General features: G+C 38.1%; 1 protein-coding gene across 3 annotated transcripts in view; it reads left to right on the top strand.

Annotated features, from left to right (window-relative positions):
• The window catches only part of LOC127632683 (cAMP-specific 3',5'-cyclic phosphodiesterase 4D-like), a 102,676-nt gene extending 85,089 nt beyond the window's left edge, over positions 1 to 17,587 (top strand). For 2 of the 3 annotated variants that reach the window (XM_052111424.1, XM_052111425.1), the window contains exons 2-15: positions 4,649 to 4,831; positions 5,233 to 5,269; positions 5,707 to 5,777; positions 6,119 to 6,168; positions 7,038 to 7,156; positions 9,707 to 9,800; positions 10,607 to 10,776; positions 10,967 to 11,065; positions 11,257 to 11,421; positions 11,521 to 11,620; positions 12,258 to 12,412; positions 12,622 to 12,744; positions 14,347 to 14,529; positions 14,621 to 17,587. In XM_052111424.1, coding sequence (XP_051967384.1) covers positions 4,649 to 4,831; positions 5,233 to 5,269; positions 5,707 to 5,777; positions 6,119 to 6,168; positions 7,038 to 7,156; positions 9,707 to 9,800; positions 10,607 to 10,776; positions 10,967 to 11,065; positions 11,257 to 11,421; positions 11,521 to 11,620; positions 12,258 to 12,412; positions 12,622 to 12,744; positions 14,347 to 14,529; positions 14,621 to 15,028 — 1,957 coding nt within the window. In that variant the 3' untranslated portion in view covers positions 15,029 to 17,587. Of the gene's footprint in view, positions 1 to 4,420; positions 4,558 to 4,648; positions 4,832 to 5,232; positions 5,270 to 5,706; positions 5,778 to 6,118; positions 6,169 to 7,037; positions 7,157 to 9,706; positions 9,801 to 10,606; positions 10,777 to 10,966; positions 11,066 to 11,256; positions 11,422 to 11,520; positions 11,621 to 12,257; positions 12,413 to 12,621; positions 12,745 to 14,346; positions 14,530 to 14,620 lie in introns of those variants that run through there. The other variant, XM_052111426.1, reaches the window with a different exon arrangement.
• Positions 17,588 to 22,098: the final 4,511 nt, after the last annotated feature.

Here is a 22,098-nt window from a genome sequence, read left to right as displayed (position 1 = left end):
TAAAATTTTGGAAATGTATGGGTTAGAAATAGTTATTGGTTGGATTAAGTTATTTTATAGACACTCGTTAGCGGCATTACAAATGAATGGATTAATTTCAGATTATTTTACTCTGGATAGGGGCACCCGGCAGGCTTGCCCTCTATCCCCATTATTGTTCTGTCTTGCCCTAAAACCATTAGCAGCCACGATAAGAAAGGAGGATGATTTTCCAGGGGTGGTGGCAGGAGGTGTTGTGCATAAGCTTTTGCTTTAGACAGATGATATTTAATTATTTGTCTCTGACCCTACAAGATATATGCCATGCCTACACAGAATTATTCATTCCTTTTCTAAGTTCTTGGGATACAGAGTTAATTGGTCTAAATCCGAAGCTTTGTCTCTGACAGCATACTGCCAATTAACAGCTTTTCAGCCGAGCGCCTTCCAGTGGCCCAAACAGGGCATTAAATATATGGGTATTTAATTCCCAGCAAATTTTTGTGATTTAATTAATCATTTTAATTAGTAATTTAATTTGTTAATTTTGACTCTTTAATAAAAAAGTTTTTCGAGCGATGTGGGTAGGTGGGCTTCATTACATATATCTATGATTGGGAAAGTTAATGTTATTAAAATGAATTGTATTCCCAAATTCAACTACCTGCTACAGTCTCTCCCTCTCTTATTTCTAGCAATTTGATAGCATAGTGAAGTCCTTCATATGGAATGGTAAACGTCCCAGATTACATTTCAGTAAGTTGCATAGGCCGATTGACAAAGGTGGGCTAGGCCTACCCAAGATTTTGTTTTATTATTATGCAGATGTCTCAGACATTTGGCTCATTGGTTGCTTCCAACTGAGAGAGCCCCTCCCTGGTTTTGTATTGAACAGCAATTTCTTGCCCCATTATCAAAATATTCATAGAAGTTAAGTTACACCCCTAAAAGCGTCTGCCAAATGCATAAATGTTATCTTGCATTTGCACTCAGTACATTTACATTTATGCATTTGGCAGACGCTTTTATCCAAAGCAACTTACAGAGCCCTTATTACAGGGACAATCTCCCTGGAGCAACCTGGAGTTAAGTGCCTTGCTCAAGGACACAATGGTGGAGCTCGAACCAGCATCCTTCTGATTACAAGATTACCAGTTATGTGCTTTAGACCACTACACCACCACCACTCCAAAATATGGTCAATAGTGTGAAAATTTGGTTCAACATTCTGGGATTCACAGATATCAGTTCTTTAGGTATTTACAGCTGCGCCACCTACTCTGTACTATTTTTGGGAGTAGCATACAGCAGCAGATACTCTGGGAGTGGTGATTACTGCTTTTGGAAAAGATCATGAGGCATCAGTGTATTACTACCTGCTTATTCAGTGTTTGGGTGATGGAGCTTTAACTTCTTCCAAGAGATTATTAGAGAAAGATTTAAACTTGGAAGAGGGAGTGTGGGCTATGATTCTAAAAAATGCCTTATGCAATTCAAGATTTTACATTGATTCTATTGGACCACATCTAGATTGTATAGGCTTGGTCTTAAAGACACAGCCACCTGCTGGCAATGCCAATCATAAGATGGAGACACAACCCATGATTTGGAGGTGTTTTAAGATCCAAGAAGGTTCAGAATTTTGTGTGTGACGTATTGAGCACTCAAATTTAATTTTGCCCCAGACTAATCAGTCTGTTCTAATCAGGGTTCTAATCAGTGTTATGATCGGCAGATAAGTTGATTAAAGGGGATGGAAGTTGGCTGGAGTGCCCCCATTTCAGGATTGTTACACGGAGATGGGGAGGGTAGCGGCTCTCGAGGAAGCATCATCTAAAGACTGGGGAACTTAGATGCGTTTGTTGGGAAATGGGGCAACTATTTAGCGTTCTTGGAGGGCTCTCGGAGAGGGGCAGTGGAGAGAGAGGTATTGTTATAAATGTGTGTGATTATTATAGTGTGTGTGTGTGTGTGTGTGTGTGCATACTCATGTGTGACCACAGGAATGTTTGTTGTGGGTCAGGGTGGGTCGGGGATTGGGAGGGGTAGTGGTGGGGGTTAAATGTTGATTCTGTGTATATATATTTTGCTTTGTTTATTGTATGAATCAATCAAAAATGTTAATCACCACATACATAGAATTCACATTCAATATGTGTTTGTCTGGGAATACTTCAGTAATGCTCTTAGAGAGAGAAAAGAAAACATGTGGCATTTAAGCTACTATCTTTCACTAACAAGCATTAATGTTTGTAACATACAGTATAGGTTCAAAAGCTGGCAATGCCATCTCACAACACTCTTCATGAAAAATGTGTAAAAGATCTATTCTACAGTATAGTTAAAATGGCTTATCTAAACTTGACAGAAAAAATAAACTAGCTGTGATGTAATAACTCTCTTCTATATGTGCCCCTCTCTTTATGTACATACACCGATCAGCCACAACATTAATACCACCTGCCTAATATCATGTAGGTCCTCCTCGTGCCGCAAAAACAGCACCAACCCACATCTCAGAATTCTGAGATGCTGTTCTTCTCACCACAATTATACAGTGCAGTTATCTGAGTTACCAGAGACTTTTTAAGTTCAAACCAGTCTGGCCATCCTCTGTTGACCTCCTTCATCAATAAGGCATTTCCATCCACAGATCTGCCACTCACTGGATGTTTTTTCTTTTTGGCACCATTCAGAGTAAATTGTAGAGACTGTTGTGTGTGAAAATCCCAGGAGATCAGCAGTTACAGAAATACTCAAACCAGCCATCTGGCAACATCATGCCTCTAATGGAGGCAGAGACAGAATTTGGATTGAAATCAACACGTAGTTTGCTTGAGACAAAGTGCTTTTGCACACAGGGGATAGTTATGTGTGCCCCAAGACACTTAGTCTTTGGGACGAAATTTTTGTTCCAATACTAAATACACAATATGATTCAATATGAGGGGTGAAGCACGATTGAGACACAATTTCAAGCATTCAGGGCATGATGATCAGCTAACATGACTCGATATTGTCCGAAGAGAAGACCAGTGAGCAACGGGAATGTATGAATGGCCCCTTTCATCCATTGGATGGGGATTCGGCTGGCCAGAAGACTGTGGTCCCCTGAGCGGCACCTATCCAAACTCCAAGTGCTCGCTTGGAATCACACGAGAATAAGGACACAGACGAAGCACTCCGTGCGTGGGTTTGCAATCTCTCAGTTGGGGAATTTTCTCTTATTCTAGCCTCTTATTCATTCGAGTTCCGCAGCCAGGGTTCAACAGTCCATGCAGGATCTCCTCGGCTGCGAGCAGCACTCCGAACGGGGAGGGGAGAGAGAGGTCAAGGTCATGCCTCCACTGCCTTATTCATGTGCACTCTCTCAAAATGACACTGGAAAAACAATGGGGCCAAAGGGACCCATTTTGTTTTCTTACTGTCCAATCCTCTTATACAGCGTTTCTTAATGGTGGCGGCTCACAAAGTGCGTGGTCCTCGCACGCAGATATTCATCAGAATATGGCCGCTTTGAGGCCATAGAACTGGAACAAGTGGGGATAGCACCTTGTGGCAAGAAACTGTGAGCCTCAATGAAGCACCATTTTCCCCGTTGGTCCTTTGCAATGCTGTCTCCAACTACGTCCTTACGTGTTGCCACTCAAAAAGGAAAATCTATCCTCGCTTCAACATGAGTCGCTAGAAACACCACAGACTTACACAAATTTGTGCACTAAAGTAAGAACATCTGGAGGTGATGGTGCAGAGCCCATGACGCAGCTCTTTGAGGGCATCACTCAAGCATCATCAGCAAATTAATTGGTGTGATTGTATAATGGGTTCAGACTACATGACCGACTGATGGTCAGGTTTCAGTGTAAGCATATTGTGGCATCATTTCAAAAAAGATTTTCATTGAAGTGAAGATAACATAAAATGTGCTTACTTTAGATGAACATGGATGAATTAAGCAAGTTAAAGGTAAATAAGGTCATAAATACCATACAATTCCAAAAGAAATGCATAGGAGGTTGGTTCCAAATTTGATGTTTTGAAAAGCTGGAACTTGGTTCTCTAAGTGTATAGAGGTTAAGAAAATAAATAGGGTCAGTTTTGATTTCATACTGACTTTAACTATGAGCAACCACTATCATGTGAAGTGCTCAGGAACAGAAGGTTTTATGTTTTCTTTCTAATGCATTATGAGAATATGTAAAGAGCTGTGAATGTGTTCATATTTCTGAATGGAGTTAAGCAACACTGCACTGGAGAGACTAAAAAAAGACCCTCAGCCAACACCACTGAACTTTAAAAACAGATATAAATAAAGCAGAACCAGTCCTGGCACACGTTCACTTCTAATCAGTCTGAATCAGAGCAGAGTCCCTGAATGGCCTGGTCCTTTCTGCCTTTCTAGCAAAGAGAGTTCACAGTATGTGGGCTGCAGTATTATATTCACTGAATTAATCTTTCATTCAGAACTTCTTTCTCTGTTATTGAATCATCGCAGGAAGACACATCTCTTTAAAAATAACACTTTTTTCACAGGTTTCAATTACTAGCAAGAGTTGGAGTGTCCATTCTTTGTTCTCGGTAGTCCTCTGAACAAAATGTTTATCCTTTTACATTGCCAAAATTTTCCGTTATATTCCAAACTTCCTTTCACCCATTTCTTATGTTGCAGTTTCGATGTGGAAAATGGCTTGTCGATCGGGCGCAGTCCACTGGACCCCACAGTCAGTCCGAGCTCCGGTCTGGTCCTGCAGGCAAACAGCCAGCGGCGCGAGTCTTTCCTCTACCGCTCAGACTCGGATTTCGACCTCTCACCCAAGAGCATGTCCAGAAACAACTCCTCCACTACTGAGCTGTGAGCTTTCATCACATCCTAAAGCTAAATATGTTGTAGTAATTCTTTAAAACTAAGTTCAGGTCATGTGAGCAATGTGATTTGGTGCTAAATTTATTTAGTAATATTTCTGAGTAAAGAAAGATATTAAAAGTGAAAAAATAAAACAGTAACTTGATTTTATCCATTGGGAAATGATTGGATCATGAAAATAGCTCTCAGTGACAGGTGGTTGGAGGGAATGGGGATGAAAAGTAAGATGGATTTTTGACTTGAACAGAACAGGAAAGTTGTTTCAAAGGCAGAGCAAAATTATATATTTTCATAAAAGAAAACAAAGAAAGTGAATAGGGTCAATTGTGATTTCACATTGACTTCATGATTTGACTTCTTGTTCATAATTATTTACTTCTTTTTTGCAGTTATGGGGAGGATATGATTGTAACGCCATTTGCTCAGGTCAGTTGGGTGCTAATTCGGTAAATATACAAAGAACAAAAATATACTGCAAGCCTTTCAAATGTGTTTAGATGCCATATCAAATTTGATATCTTTTAATTGCAATATGTGGCTGTCATGAAGTATGAGGGATGCATAAATATTTAGACCCATGAACTTGGGTGTATTTGGCAGAAGTACCACTGACAGCAGTTCAAGCTGCAGTTGGGGAGATTTGGCTTGGCTTGTTGTGTTTCATTGTAGGGACATGATCTTTACGAATTCCTTAAAGATCATGTACCTATACCAACATATATATATATATATGCTGGATTACTCAGTTTCTATATTACAGACCCATAGTGAGTTTTTATATTTTCTTTTTTTTTTTTCTTTTTTATATTTCTGCGCGTGCGTGTGTGTGTGTGTGTGTGCATGTGTGTGTGTGTGTACTGTAGGTTCTTGCCAGTCTACGTACAGTTCGGGGTAATGTTGCAGCTTTAACCCACGTGCAAGACAGAAGCAACCGGTGAGCCTACAGCAAAAACACCCTCCAAACACCAGAAAAGGAAATATTGTAACAGATCTGAAGTTATCAAGATTATTTTAAGACATCAGAGAGAGGAGATCATCTCTGTATGGGAGCACAAGTATCAGCAAAACACATATAATAAAACAAGATAATTGAACCCACTGCAATCTTTATGATCTTTCAAAACTGATTTACATGTTTGCCACCACAGAAAATTCCATCACATCATTAATCCTCTCTGAAAGATATTTTATGTATGTGTGTGTGTGTGTGTGTGTGTGTGTGTGTGTGTGTGTGTGTGTGTGTGTGTGTGTGTTTCCTTTATTTCTTTATGTTAGGAGACCATCAGGAACTAACCCTCAATCTGTCTGCAAGACAAGCTTATCGGGTGAGTGAAAACATGAGCTGGGCTAGCCAGAATTGTATTTAAATTATTTGTATTTATTTTTACAGACCTCTCAACACCTGACTTTTTACCAGAAATTGATATGAAGCAAATGAGGTTAATTCAAACAGTGTTTCTCAACTAGTTTTGCACATTTTATATTGGACATATATAGTAGCGACCCAACACAATACCAAAAAGTAAGCAAAATAACTAAATGCACAATTATGATCATAACATAGACAAGGAAATTATTTATTTATGTATTTATATCAGCATAGAAATACAATCAGAAATTGTAATATGTGAGAATAACTCTCAAAACTTTTTTTATTCCCAAATTACCTGAAACGTCTGAAATGTGAAAAAGAAATGGAAGGCATTTTCATAAAAAGAGTTTTTGTAAAAAGAACTGATGAAGATCATTCTGATCGAATCGTTGGGGTTGTTTTTTAATTAATAAAAGTGAATAGTTAAACAGTGTGTGGGTCTACTTCAGTTTTGTTATTAAATAACTAACTAACTTTCTGTAATAGTTACCAGTACATATTAAATATATGTTGCTCTTTAGTGTTATTCACTACTTAAGTAATGACAGTATAATGAAAAACACTAATTAGTGCATTAAAAATGTATTATTCATTATTCATTATTAATTGTTTCATATTTATCTGAATAACCTGTTAGTTCAAATATTTTACAAGTGGTCGACACAGGAAATGAGCAGTATTTACTTTTTATTTTGCTACATAATAAATAAACATTTTCATATATCAGCATAATATTCGATTTCAAGCAGTTGAGAACACAGTTATTATACATTATCCAACAGGATCAAAACTGTTCTGAGATTGTAAGTTTTGTTGTTGCAGATGACCCTAACACGTATCAGAAACTTGCCATTGAGACTCTTGAAGAGCTGGATTGGTGTTTGGATCAGCTGGAGACCCTGCAAACACGTCACTCTGTCAGTGAAATGGCCTCTAATAAGGTTAGAGTTGTTTAAAACCATTACAATTACATCAGTTAGCACTTTGTATTGTATATTAAGCATTTTTGGGTACAGGGAGGGAAAATTATTTGCAAGGTCTCTTTGTTTATAATAATGTGTTAGTAACTTTATTTGTGTGTATGTCCCACACCCCAAAGCAAGGCTGACAAAAGCTTTTGGATTCCAGTTAAAAATATGAAATATGCCTGAACCAACCTGACTACAGTAACATTATTTAACACCACTTAATCAACTACATTAGGTTACACCAACAAAACTAATCTTAAGGGTTAGATCAGGTAGAAGTAGCCTCTTAAAGGGATAATAAATACAAATTCTCTCATCATATTCTCACCCTTATGCCATCCCAGATGTGTATGACTTTCTTTCTTCTGCAGAACAGAAGAAAGAAATATTCTTTTTTGAAGAATATTTTAGCTCTGTTGGTCCTCAACATGCAAGTGAATGGTGACCAGAACTCAGAAGGTGCAAAAAGGACAAAAAGGAGAATAAAATAATCCAAATGACACTAGTGGTTAAGTCCGTATTTTCAGAAGGAATATGATAGGTGTGGTGAGAAACAGATCAATATTTAAGTAATTTTTTACTGTAAATCTATCATTTTACTTTGACTTTTACTTTCACATTCAACCATCTACTGGTTGGGGCTGGTCAAAAGGCCCTTTCCCACATACAGTCCTGGTACTTTTCCCTTAGTAACTTTCTAGATGAGAACTCTTAAGAGTAACGGGACACCTGTGGAGACTTTTCCCCTGTTGCATTCGCACTCACCAAAGTACCATTTTTCTTGTGCCGTTATTTGCATGTGCGATTCCTTAGCAGCAGCAACAACAACAACGAAATCAACAACACTGATGGATTGTATTGGAGTTATACTTTTGTTAGGGCTGTTTCATACTAACTCTGGCTGCATTAGAAAACGTAGGCAGCTGCCTAATCAGTTTATGGTTTAAACAACAGCGGTTTTGGATGAACTGAACTTTCTGAACAATTTAAAAAGCACCTTATTTCATCCTACCTTCATCCAGCATTATACAGCCTCCAAAGGGAGCATTTTCTAGTTTTCGGAAACAACCTGTGTCTTCAGGTTACAGTTTAAACTGAGCTTGTGAGCCGCGTGTGCGTTGCTCCATGTTGCAGCTGGAGTGAGAGATGAGACGATATAGCACTGTTAAACCATGGAGCACTCGCTGAACTCAGTGGACACTATAAAAATATTTATCAACACAATCTTTTACGATGAAGGCTTTTATGACTCAACATAAATTACTGTGCCCCCTCATTGACTTAAAGAAGACTTCTTGATGCAAGTTAATAACGCAGTAACAAGCAAACAATTTTTTCCTCATGTAAACTATATTTCATGATGGTTTAGTGTATAATAAAGTTAAATTACCCAGTCTCAATAAACATCTGATTATTTATATCAGTCATCCCAGGAAAAAGTCAGTAATCCAGAAATCGTTTATTTTCTGTATAGTCAAACAGTGTAGATGCGATGAAAACTCATATTGTGTCTTCCAATGAAATCACACACACATAAATACAGATTCTATCCCCTAACCCCAAATCTAACCCTTACATAAAACTTTCAGCATTTTAACATTTAAAAAAAAAAAACATAATTTAGTATGTTTTTTTAAGCGATTTGAATTATTGGGACACTAGAAATGTCCTCATAAACCACATTTATAGCACAATACACTTGTAATTACCAGTTTGTAACCTAAAAAAATGTCCTCGTAAACCACCTAAACACGCCCACACACACACGCACGTGAAATGAGCGATTCTCTTTGGATACTTTGTTGTTATATATTGTATATAAGGGAATTGTATAATTAGCGCAATCCTTTAAATAGCAGGCTAGCAGCTAGTTTGTTTAATAATAGCGGCTGTGGACTCCACACTTTTCTCAGACCTCACACAGTCCCTATACGCCCCAACAGTATCTACCCTGGAGTAGGAGCTAAAAATGTCCCCTAAAATGGCTTTGAGGAACTAGTTCCTCAGGTGAGAAAGGGATGAAAAGTACTAGTTCCGGGGAAAAGTACCTAAAACGGGCTTTAGTACTGCCAGTGGGAAAGGGCCTAAAGGTGGAGATTTAATGTAAAAAAGGACTTTGTGTATGTTGTACAGTACTGCAATACCATGTTAGTTTTTGTCAGTACTCACTACTGTTTTTGTTTGTTAGAGTTGTCCTATTTCCTGATGCATAATTGTTTAACCCAAGCATGCACAGTGTCTAAATGAGAGGACGTGTTTCCGCAGAATTTTTTTTTTGGTATAGATCCAGTTAACCCGATTGTGATTGAATATTGTGCTGTAGTACACCGTGCATAGTGATGGCTGATCATTAGTAGTGTTTTAACACTCTTCAGAACTCTATATAATCATTAATCCTTATTCTAACCATTTGCTGTGGTTATTACTACACTGCAGTCTGTCTCAATGTAATAAATCTAGTTCTGTATTTAGAATGTAATCTTTCTGACTGTTTTTTATATGTTTGTGTTGTATTATTTTTAGTTTAAACGAATGCTCAATAGGGAGCTCACTCAGCTATCTGAGACCAGTCGGTCAGGAAACCAGGTGTCGGAGTTTATAGCAAACACAATTTTACGTAAGTGACCATTTTTTTAAATTATGAAATATTTTGGGGCAATATTTGTAATAGGATGTCATTTAGAAAAATCATTTGTATTGCTTTATGCATTCCATGCTTTGATTGGTTATGCCTTCTGATTAGGACTGGGCAGTAAAAAAAAACTAAAAAAAGAGTTTATAAAAAAAAATATATAATTAACTTCAGTAGTGCTTGAAATGGGATGAATTAGGAGATGCAATCGTACTGTCAGCATGGTATAACCATTTGAGTTGTGTCTCTAAATTCACAAACTCTACAACATTCCTAGTATTGCTTGTGTATTACCCACAACATAAGACAATTACTGACAGACTTCAGACCACCTGCTGTGAGCAGTAATCCTTTTATTATACATATTCCATAGGACTATGATTTTTGTCTAATAAAAGGTCAGTCTGTACTACTTTTAATAGTTGGTCTACAACTTTTGTTAGCCCAGCCAGTTTTAGAGTGTATGTGCATATACTGTACGTCTTACTTTTTTTTTTTTAAATCTCGCTCCAAGAGAATTACATTTTTAAGACGGTGCGTCTAGTAAAACAAAATGTACTTGTAAAAATCAGGGTCAGGTGGACTAAAATTATACAGGGCTTCCTAAATGCTAACTAGTCAGTTGCTCAGACAACCCACAGACAAGTCGATTCTGATAAAAAAAAATGTCATTTTAACATCTCTACATGTGATATCCTCTATGACTTGGCATGTATAATTGAATCTTCAAGTCGACCTGAAGTAGAGCAGGGATGTTTACGTCCATTTTAGTCTTTGTGTTTGTGTTGTAGAAAAAGAGCACGATGTGGAGATAATGTCAGCAGCGTGCAAGGAGGAGAAAAAACGACGTCCGATGTCTCAGATAAGTGGAGTGAGAAAACTGAGCCCCAGTCCCAGCCTCCCCCCAACACACATCCCACGATTTGGTGTCAACACCCAGCACGAGAGCCTCCTGGCCAAGGTGCCCTCAACATCATTCTTTAACACATTCCATTATGGAATGTAATTTAGTTGTTTTTCCAGATACAGTACAGGAATGTTTTTGTTACATAAAGTGGACCCAAAATATACCAAATTTATGAGATGCGCTGGACTATTTTCATTGTTTGTGCTCGTCGTTTGAGTGAAACAAGCATATTTTTTCTCTCCAGGAGCTTGAGTACATTGATCGATGGGGTATGGATTTGTTTAAGGTAGCAGATTTTTCTGGGAATCGGCCACTGACAGTCGTAATGTTTACAATTTTTCAGGTAAGACTTCAAGTTTCTCTTAATGTATATATAATGCAGACAAAAGCCTCACTTAACTGATAGAGCAGGATCCTAGCGATGTCAACAAGGTCATTAACATTCGATATCTGTCCTTTTGATGCTGACTTTAATTGTAGTATCTGAAGGTTTAACAGATGTTTGATGAAATTTGTATACTCTTTAATTCTCAGGAGCGAGATTTGCTCAAATCCTTCAAAATCCCACCAGACACCTTCTTAACTTTCCTGATGACTTTGGAAGATCATTACCATATGGACGTGGCCTATCATAACAATATCCATGCAGCAGATGTTGTGCAATCAACACATGTTCTTTTGTCCACACCAGCCCTAGAGGTCTGCATGGTTGCTTTTTGACACATACACAGTGACCATGGAAACAAACTTCTGGACAAACCATTGTTAACACCAGTATATATTTGTTTTTGTTTTCAGGATGTGTTCACAGATCTTGAGATCCTGGCTGCTCTGTTTGCCAGTGCTATTCATGATGTTGACCATCCAGGAGTATCCAACCAGTTCCTCATAAACACAAGTATGATAAACCATTAAATTGACTCCAAAATCAGTTCAGACCCTGTACCCAACACAAATTAAAATAAAGATACTGTACTGTGCAAAGGTTTTAGACAATTGTGAAAAATGTTGTATAGTGAGGATGTTTAAAAAATGTATTGCATTTATAATTTAGATTTATAAAATAACTTCATACAAAGTGCAGTGAACATAAACAAAATAAGCAATACTAGATATGACCAACCTATTCCTATAAAACAGCATCAGTACACTAGTGCACAGTTTTTCAAGATTGTTGGCAGATAGCAAGTTCTGCATCTTGGAGAACTTGCTACGTTTCTATGTATTTTGGCTGTCTCAGTTGCTTCAGTCTCTTCATGTAGTCCCAGACTGACTCAATGATGCTTAGATCCAGGCTCTGTTGGGGCCGTAGCATATGTTGCAGGACTCTTTGTTCTACTTCTATTCTGTTTGCAAAAGGAATGTGTGGAAATCTGAAATTGATATTTCCTACTAAAGCAGAAGATATAAAATAATCATCTTAAGACAAATGTTTTTGTAAAACATCTAATGTGCCTAAGACTTTTGCACAATACTGAATTTCAACACCAAGCGGGACCATATTGTAGCATGTTGTTTGCTTTTCACACTTTCAGACTCTGAGCTGGCTCTAATGTATAACGATGCTTCAGTGTTGGAGAATCATCATCTGGCGGTGGGCTTCAAGCTTCTACAGGAGGAGAACTGTGACATCTTCTGCAATCTTAGCAAGAAACAACGTCAGTCCCTACGGCAGATGACTATAGATATGGTGATTTGCATTAATTTTTGTCACATACAGAGTTCAACATTACGAAAATGTGCAGTCGAGAAGAAACGCCTGCTAGCAACCAACAGTATAGTGACTTAGGGACCTCATTGCTGTCAATGTGAATGGACCTTAAAATGTCACAACACAAAAACTGTGGATTATTTTTAGGATTCATGTATCTAATATTGTATTTCCCACCATCTCTCCAGGTATTAGCCACTGATATGTCCAAACACATGAATTTACTGGCTGACCTGAAGACAATGGTGGAAACCAAAAAAGTGACCAGTCTTGGAGTCTTACTGCTAGACAACTACTCAGACCGAATACAGGTGCTAAAAGTCTTGTTCTACCAAAACTAAGAAAACTTATTTTCAAAATTGACTAGTCAATGGGTCATCTGAACGATTAAACAACTAGTCATCTGTCTTAAAGAAGCGCTGTAAAATTAAGATGGTTTGGCGTAATGTCTAAGTGACATCAATGAGACATGTTAGTACAGCCCTTCAATAGATAAACTGACAGAAATTCAACAAATAAATAGGCTTAATAACTGTAACCCTTTCTTGCATGAAACTTTAAAGGGGCTTCACTGACTGACAGTCTGACAGTAATTGTCTTAAATTTATTTTGAAGGCTTTATTTTATTTTGAATTTTTTTTTGGCTGTAATGGTGATGCTTTAAAGGAAATGTATTTAGACACGCAACTTCCTGCTGATGGTTGTAGCAAGCTGAAAATCGCAGTCGGTAACAATTAAACTATCACCATGATAAAAAAAAAACTCTATTCTAATATACCTAGAGAGAGATAACCATTAGCATTCCCATTCATATCAATGGCTGGTGCATGCAGCTCCAGAAGTATGCAACCTGGATATTTACTTTCTTCTTTCTTTGCACTCAGTTCTGTGAACTTCTGAGCCAATAACTTAAGCCATGTGACTCTATTTAGGAACTGCTTGCTGCAGAGAGGGAAAAAAATGTCATGCTGCAAAAAAGTTAATTAAAACAAAATGATAAAATAATTCTACTTTATTATAGTGAAATGTTTGCAATTTTTTGTCACTTGCAAGAAATTGTATTTAGTCAGAATACAAGGCTACTTCGCCTTTTTGCCCACATAATGGTGTAGTTACAGCATCTTTCAGCAGAAGATAACTTTGAAGTCAACCACCAAAACCTTGTCCTCAGTACATACGCCGTATGTCCACCTATATTTCTAAGTATCTTGCGTAAGCTCACATAAAATGAGGTATGATACGTATGGTCGCTTGAACAATGAGGAGGCTTTTCACAGAGATTCTCTCCAAACACGCACAGAGCAGCAAGAGCGCTCATCTAAAGGCACAAGCAAGATACTCACAAGAAAGATAATCAGCTGAGCAACCAATCAGAACATTTGTTTCAGCTGTGAGGAGATATCTGCTAACTGATCAAACTTTCCGATTCAGTAAGGGGTGGGACATTTCTACAGTAACTTCTACTGTACAGTGAAATGCTGCTGCGGCAGCAGCAGAGTCGACATAATGTGTGCTGTTAATTTACTCCGCTGCTAAACATGAAAATATTTTAGCACTTAAGTACAACTTATGCTATTAAACTTTGTGAAAGTTTTTTTGTGAAACTTTGTGTGCTATTTTCTGTTTATTTTCGCAGATACTGACTGTTGTCAGAGTTGGCCAGTAATGAAATCAAATAAAAAAGAATTCTGCCTTTAACTTCTGTCAGTGGAGCATTTTTTCTCGTGACATGAAATCATTTAAATGTATATTTCTTATGTGTTACTATACACAGTTAAGCACATTACATCAATTATTTGGTGGACAACTAGTTGATCCTAATCCATTCCTAGCCCCTAGTATTGGCTTTTTAGCTGTAATCAGTATGAGGCACTGTATTTCAGACGTAATCATACTTAGTCTTCCTTCTAAAGGTGCTCCAGAACATGGTGCACTGCGCAGACCTTAGCAACCCCACCAAACCCCTGGAGCTCTACCGACAATGGACAGATCGCATCATGGTGGAGCTCTACAGTCAAGGTGACCGGGAACGTGACAAGGTCATAGAAATCAGCCCCATGTGTGACAAACACACAGCTTCTGTTGAAAAAACTCAGGTACGCTGTGATAATATTGTTATAAATGAATGTCTCCTATTCAGTATGAATGATTGCTGTGAGTTTAATTTTAATCTCTGTGCAACTGAAGGTGGGATTCATTGATTACATTGTTCACCCTCTGTGGGAGACATGGGCTGATCTGGTCCATCCAGATGCTCAGGACATTCTAGATACATTAGAGGATAATCGTGAATGGTACCAGAGCATGATTCCACGTAGTCCGTCCCCAACGCCTGAGGAGCAGGACCAACGGATGATGGTGGGCGCTGGAGGCTCAGCAGGAGAGAAGTTCCAGTTTGAGTTGACTCTTGAGGAAGAGGATGGAGAGTTAGAAGCTGAAGAGGAGCACAGCGGGACATCAAAGACGATAGCCGACATCAAGCATCCATCCATGTCCCCGAGCCTCACGCTTGGAATATCTCCCATTTTAGATAGCAGTGAAAGAGATCTGGACCAGGAAATGAACAACATATCCATCCTGCAGTTAGAAATTTAACATGACCCTGTTCTAACAGTGCTGATTCTGTTATGTTTCATTGGCCCTGTCCCAAATGGAGCACTTGATGTGGACTTGCAGTTTCGTGGCCTTTGCTCAAGCACCTCTGTGAAGACCACGAGACAGTAAGGTGTTTGCGGTCATTATGGATCTTGGATGTACCTTTTTGCCCAGCCTGCACTTGTGTGGACTCCACATCAGACATTTGGGATAGGGCCTTAGTCGCACTCAGGAGCTGGATGGGTTTGAGGTTAAGTTGTTGGAAAGTATTTGTGTAGTACAGTGCATAAAAAGTGCATCCACTACCAAAACTGGAGCATCCTGTAAAACCTTTTACTTTTGCTTGTTCTTTTTTAAATCATTGGAAGTTTATATGACCAAATAAGCCTGTATTTTAAAGCTACACTATATTTGTGTCCCAGACACAGACTTTAGCAAAAGACTGAGGAGAAATGTGTAGATTCATTTTTTGAGAGTCACGTGGAGAAACAGAGTCTTCCTTTAAGCAACTGTCCATGCCAATTGCAGAGGAAAGCTGATGTACTCATAATGCGAATGTTATGGAACTTTTTCACCAGACTCTACAATATTTATTACCTTGAAACTTTTTATTTTTTGGATAACTTCATGCTTTCACCTTTTTTTTTTTTTGTCACTGAAACAACCTATATGAATGAAACGGGACAGTCACATATTTAATGTAACAAATATTTAATGGATTTAACGATAAAATTGTGACGTTAACAACCTCAGGATAAGAATGATTTCAATGTAAATGTAGCAAGACTCCAAATGGCTGTCATTAAACATTATCTGTAAATAGCTGTTTTGGACATATAAAACAAAGTAGAGAAGAAACCCTTTAAAAAGTATTTAACTGTCAAACTTTTAGACTACCGTATGGAGAATCCCTTTACATATGTCTTTGTACTGAATTGCCTTTATACCTCAACACATTAGCACTATGTAGACATATGAATTATATCAATATAAACAGGGTTGATTTATCCTCAGTACTGATTTATGAATACTGAAAATGTTATGCTATTTGTTTTTTTGCAATCTAAATTCCCCTACACTTCAACTCATTATTGAATCAGTGTTTTAATGCTGATTCTCTCTGATGTTTCCATGTTACAGACTATAAAATTAGAGGTTGCAGCTACAAAAAAAAAAAAAAAAAAAGATCTTTTATTAAAATGAATGATTTTCATTTCAAAATCAAAAATGTATCGCTTTAACTGCCTTCTAGGACAGAGTTTTTTCTTTTTTCAGTGAGCTCATCGCTGTGCATTACAGAATTGCATTATCTGTGATTTGATGTGTTCGAACTCATGCAGCTCTGCACAGACCAGTCGGCGCCTGGCTTGATATTGCATGCTGGTTAGATATTTGTTAGACTTTTTGTCAGTGCTACTGCTGCGTCACCATGACGTATGCTATCAAAGAACCATAAGAGCGATGCTTGGCAAGACTAGCCGCTTGGGTAAGCTGCTGCAGTTACCCCAAAGCAGTGGCACAAACTCTGTTGATCACACAGCTTATTCGTAATTTGACGGAGTTGACAAGCAGTTCATGTTTATTCTGATACCTTCAGTTCTGCTAACTCTCTAATTATTTTATCATGTAAACCTAATGTTATATATCCTGTTTATTAAAATAATAATAATACAAATACTGACTCCTTTATTGGAATTACAATGATATAGGCTTACTTTTACGCATTTGGCAGACGCTTTTATCCAAAGCAACTTACAGAGCCCTTCAGGGACAATCCCCCCAGAGCAACCTGCAGTTAAGTGCCTTGCTCAAGGACACAATGGTGGTGGCTGTTGGGATCAAACCAACAACCTTCTGCTTAACAGTTTAGTGATTTAGCCCACTACGCCACCATCACTCCATGCTGGTATTATATTGGACTTCCTTTTTGTACACACTGGCACTGGTAATAAAGAAAACAAACATCATGCAATCTGCCATGACTTATGTAGCTTCAGCAAACTACGGGAAGCATAAAGAGTCTCTCGCTTTTCAACTCCTACCCTGAATGCAACAGGGAAATTTCACCAATCAGTAAAGCAAGGAGCAGTTCAAGTTGAACACACCACATGTGGTGCTGCCTTAGATCTTCACCAAAAGAAGGTTTCTTAGAATGCAGCATAATGTACACTCAACGCTAAAAATGCCACATAACCCTGTAGCTTTGGCCACACATTCTCAGAGATCAGTAATAAATGCCTGTGTAGAGCATGCAGCCTTAAACCACATCCCTTTTGCTTCAGTGCCCTTACAGCAGTGACTGTGAGAGATGTATACTCTCATTTTGTTGAATGATGTTAATTGAAGTGATCTGTGTACTCTTTTCTGTAATAATGTACCCCAGGGTTGTTGATGTGTTAATATAACTGATATTGTTAAAACTATCTGTTCGGTTTGTTTACAGCTCCTGGCCACATATGGCTCTGATTAAGGTGGTTTGTCACAGTGTGTTTGTTTCCTTTTTGTTCTCCATTGTCAGAGCCAAATTATATTAAATTCTTAATTCAGGTTGTTCTGAATTGCCAATAAATTATATATATATAAAATTGTTCTGTTGCATGGTTCTGAGTTTAGCCAAGCGCTCATTAATAGAACAAAAATATGTTTTATATATATATATATATATATATATATATATATATATATATATATATATATATATATATATATATACTAAGTCCATGTATTCCATCCAAATAATTATGTCTTGAAATTGCATATATTATATTGCATATGTGTATTGAGTATATGTCTAATTTGTGCTTTTTAAAAGTATTTACAAAGATATGCAAGTGCTAAAACACTTAAAGACCAGTGGCAGGGACTTTGACAATTGTTTTAGTCAAATGGATTCTTGACAGGAACCGTGGTATTTGTGACTAGTATTAAATGTTTATTTTGTTATTTTTGATCAATAACTGACACTAAAGTTCAGAAAGGATTTTAAAAAGAGACATTGATGACAATTGGATGATGACAAATGCCATGAGACTGGGGCCCTCTGAAAAAGCTTCAGTAGAAACTCGTCAAACACCAGAGGATGGACTGAGTGCGATCGAAGGTAAGACGTGTCGAGTCGACTTTCATTCTTAAGAATTAAACCTAATGACTGGACACCAACACACTCTTTGTCCAAAACACTTCATATGTGCGAGCAACAAATCCCTGTTTTTACAAGCTTGTTCCTCTGAATGCACAAAAAGCAATCAGCCAATGATGTAATTCAGAACGCGAATGCCGCTAAGCCTCAGCGGAGTTAGCACAGCATCAAAACATTTCATAAATGTGCGAGGAGCTTACCAGTTCAAAGGTCAGAACTTTGAACTGGTAAGGACTAAGCAGTCCCTTCAAAGGTAAATCTCATGAATGGCCTGTGGCGAGGGGTTATGAGTCCAGAGAACAAACATGAGACAAAATCTGTCTTTGATTGACCATCTTGAATGGAGACTTTGTGAGTGTCCTTTTCAAATGCCTCAAATCCAGATAAGGGCACAGCCCACCATAGTTTTTCGTAGTTTTAGTACCTCTAAGCATAGGAATGGTGCATCCCACACCACTATGGTAAGGATATACGTAACAGCATTGAAACGAGGCAGCTGCCTCGTGAACTGCCTGGAAGGAGGATTCCTGCTGGGGCGAGATTGCTTTGGAAGCACGATCTTGCACTTTGGCCAAGGTCGCTGAGGCCTAACTGCAGGCTCGGTCTCGGTCGGAGGCAGTTTGCGATAACAAGGTTATCATAGGCCAATGGCTTGGGCAGTGACTTTGATAGCCCAGAGCGCCATGTCAGTGGCATTGTGCAAGTCCTTAAACAATTTGGGCTGTTTGCAACAATACCACTACTGCCATAGTGCAAGGCTGGCACGCCTGACATAGGCCTTGCCTAAAAGCACAGATGTTAGTCTTCAAGGCTTAGACGGATATGCGGATCTGGCTTTCCACACCAGTGTTGAGGAAGGGGCACACGTGGGCCGCGACTACCTCTTCCACCCTGGGAATTTCAGTATACCCCTGCTAGTCAGCGTGATCAAATGTTGTGAAGGCCACTGCTCCTGAAACTAGCATTAAGCTCGGATAGAACTGATCATCAAGCAGAGAATGCTCTGGCTTACTCGGAGTGGGGCACTCTAACTGGAGCTTCTTGACTGCCTGAGAGAAAACCTGAGTCAGCTCAGCATCAGTAACTAACACGCAGTTTTCATCTCCTCAAAAACCGCTGACCTCACCTTCAGACACTGGGATATATCGATATAACATACCCATCTTCATCATAACCGATGAATGTGATCATTCCCTGGGCACAGTTTCAATTCAAAGTAGCTTGTTCACAGAGACCACGTATTAAGGTACCTGGTATTAAGAAACGTTTTGGGTAATACGATCAAAAGTGGTACGCCTTAAATACAGGTCTAAACGGGGTCTGAAATGTTTTGTGATCAGATCCCAAAACCACATACTAATGAAGTCAAAACACATGTGACCACATCGCATTGGTGTAAACGCTTATATGCCCTGTTTGCCTTCTGGCCAAAATTGTGAAGCACCACCCCTCACCCCTCAATCAACCACTGCACTACCATCTGATTGGCAAATTTGAAAAAGCAGATATATACACAAGCACAAGAACTTCACAGATCTTCTTCAGTGTGCCTGATATCAACATGCTCATTTAATACGGGCAATTTATTAAAAAATTCTGTTTAGATCAAATTTCAGCTGCATCTGGGAGAAACAGCGTGCCATTTTTTTTTTTTCAGACTTTGTAGTGCTGTAAAGGGGACTTATTATGGAAAATTTACTTTTACATGGTGTTTGTACATAAATGTGAGTCGGCAGTGTGTGTACACAACCACCATATGATGTTAAAAGTCCACCCACTCCTCTTTCTTATATTTCTATAAATCAAAAACAGTGTGTCAAAACGTTAGAGCAGGCCTTGCCTGCGACTGGTGACGGACTCAACCTCATCCCCTGAGTGATCTACACACACAGTCCGCTATTTTATTCCACACTGGAGCAGATACAATGAGAAGAATAATGTCTCCGCTTCATAAGCGTCATAAGTGTTCTGTTGTTGGCTGTAAAAGTGAACATAAAGTGTCTTCATGTACTCCCAGCTCTGAACTCTCATGTACTCTGAAGACACAGTGGCCATGTTTTGTTTTGGAAGGAAATGTGCCCAAAACATACAAAAATGTGTGCATGTTTGTGCAAATCATTTTAAACCAGACTGCTTTGTGAATGAGTGTCAATATAAAGCAGGATTTTCCAAAAAATTTATTCTCAAGCATGGATCAGTACCAACTGTTTGTGGACCAGGTTTATATCCTGAAGATCAAAGTATCACACTTTATATTTTGTGAATGTTTGCAAATCGCCTTTCTGAATGTGCTTATTAGCTGATTCCATGGCTAATGCAGCTAAAGATACCATTGTCTCTGATTGTATTCATGGAGACCAGTGTCTTATGTTCACCTTTCCCATATATCCCTTTACACTGGTGCCGAAGACCCGGGAAGGAGGAGGTGAGAACCGGCTTGAAAATATAAATTCTATTTTTTATATAAAACATAACACACACATGACGGTCAGCTGCCCATAAATGATCTCTCTCACAGTTGGCCTTTATCCCTCTCTGAGGCTTAATTAGCCTGATAAGGGACCGGGTGTGCAGAATCACCACCCGGCCCGCCCTCTGCCCTGTCACAATTACATCTTGTAAAAAGGTGCATAATAGGTCTCCTTTAATATCATGCAGTAACACAGTAAATAATAGTGAATGTTGTATGTTGTCATGAAATCAAAGACACTCCCCTCGAAATCCAAATACAAGTGTTCACAAGACCATGATACCAGGTGTAAATGATGTCAGAAAGTGGTGACAGTGTTATTAGTTACAATAATGACATCAGCAAAGCACCTTGTCAAGCTCATCTGTATGTAAATATCCAAAAGTGTCAACTCCCAGTGTGTCTGTCAAATATTGTATTGGGGGTTTAGGATGTTAATGTGACTCTGTTCTCTATTTTCCCACACTATGACCAGTCACAACTATACACAAGTTTGTCTGTTCATTTAAAATTCACCAATTCATTCCAAAAGGATTTTAAATTGAAATAGTTTTTGTTTAGAAATGCTTCCCACTGAATATAGTCAATTCTTTGAAAATCCATTTGGTAGTGCACTGAAGTAGGCTAAATATAAAATAATGTTTGGCAGTAATATTTAAAATAAAAATTCACAGATTAGAAGGGGAAAGTGTCCTGCATCTAATCAGCTCCCCAGACCAGAACACCTTAAATAAACTATAGACAAGAGCGCCATCTGGAGGCCTTGGTTAAGACTGTCAGCAGCCAATACCACAAATGTGAGAGACAACACTAAATGGAATGAACATAACAATATTCTCTTTGTGAGGAAAAAAAAGTGTTCAAGCAGTTCTAGTATGGAAACTGTGTTTTGTATAAGTACATTGATGATTTTATGTTCTATGAAATCTCCATGTAAAAAGGTCCAGATGGCAATATATGCTGACGTCTATATCCCACACCATAGAATTTTACATTAGATACATTTTAACAGTTTTTTAAAACAATATAAAACTTTTAGATTTGACCACATAAGTGAGATATAGTGGTTAATTAGAAAAGAAAACACAGTAAAGTACAGGTGTACAGTAGGTGTACATTAGATAGAAAAGTCAATGCAATTGCAGGTTTTTCTTTTTCCTTTTTGAGGAAAATTTTATAATTAATGTTATATATTTTATAGCGATAACTTCAGTTTGACAATATATAACAATATATAATTCCAAGATAGGGACTTTGATATTGTATCCTGCCTTTCAATGTTACTTCCATGTTTTTAAGATATTACATTTGAATTGTTGCTAAAAAAAAATATATTTTTTTAAAACTGAGGTTACTTTTCATACAGCAATCTTTTGTGGTCGGCTGTAATGCTTGACACATAGTTTTAATGTTATTATGATTAACCGTAATTCGGTGAAAATGTTCTTGTCTTTTATAAAG

The sequence above is a fragment of the Xyrauchen texanus genome, chromosome 39, assembly GCF_025860055.1.
Source record: "Xyrauchen texanus isolate HMW12.3.18 chromosome 39, RBS_HiC_50CHRs, whole genome shotgun sequence".
NCBI lineage: Eukaryota > Metazoa > Chordata > Actinopteri > Cypriniformes > Catostomidae > Xyrauchen > Xyrauchen texanus.
Note: the sequence above shows the minus strand (reverse complement) of the source record. Positions and strands in the feature narration are given on the sequence as shown.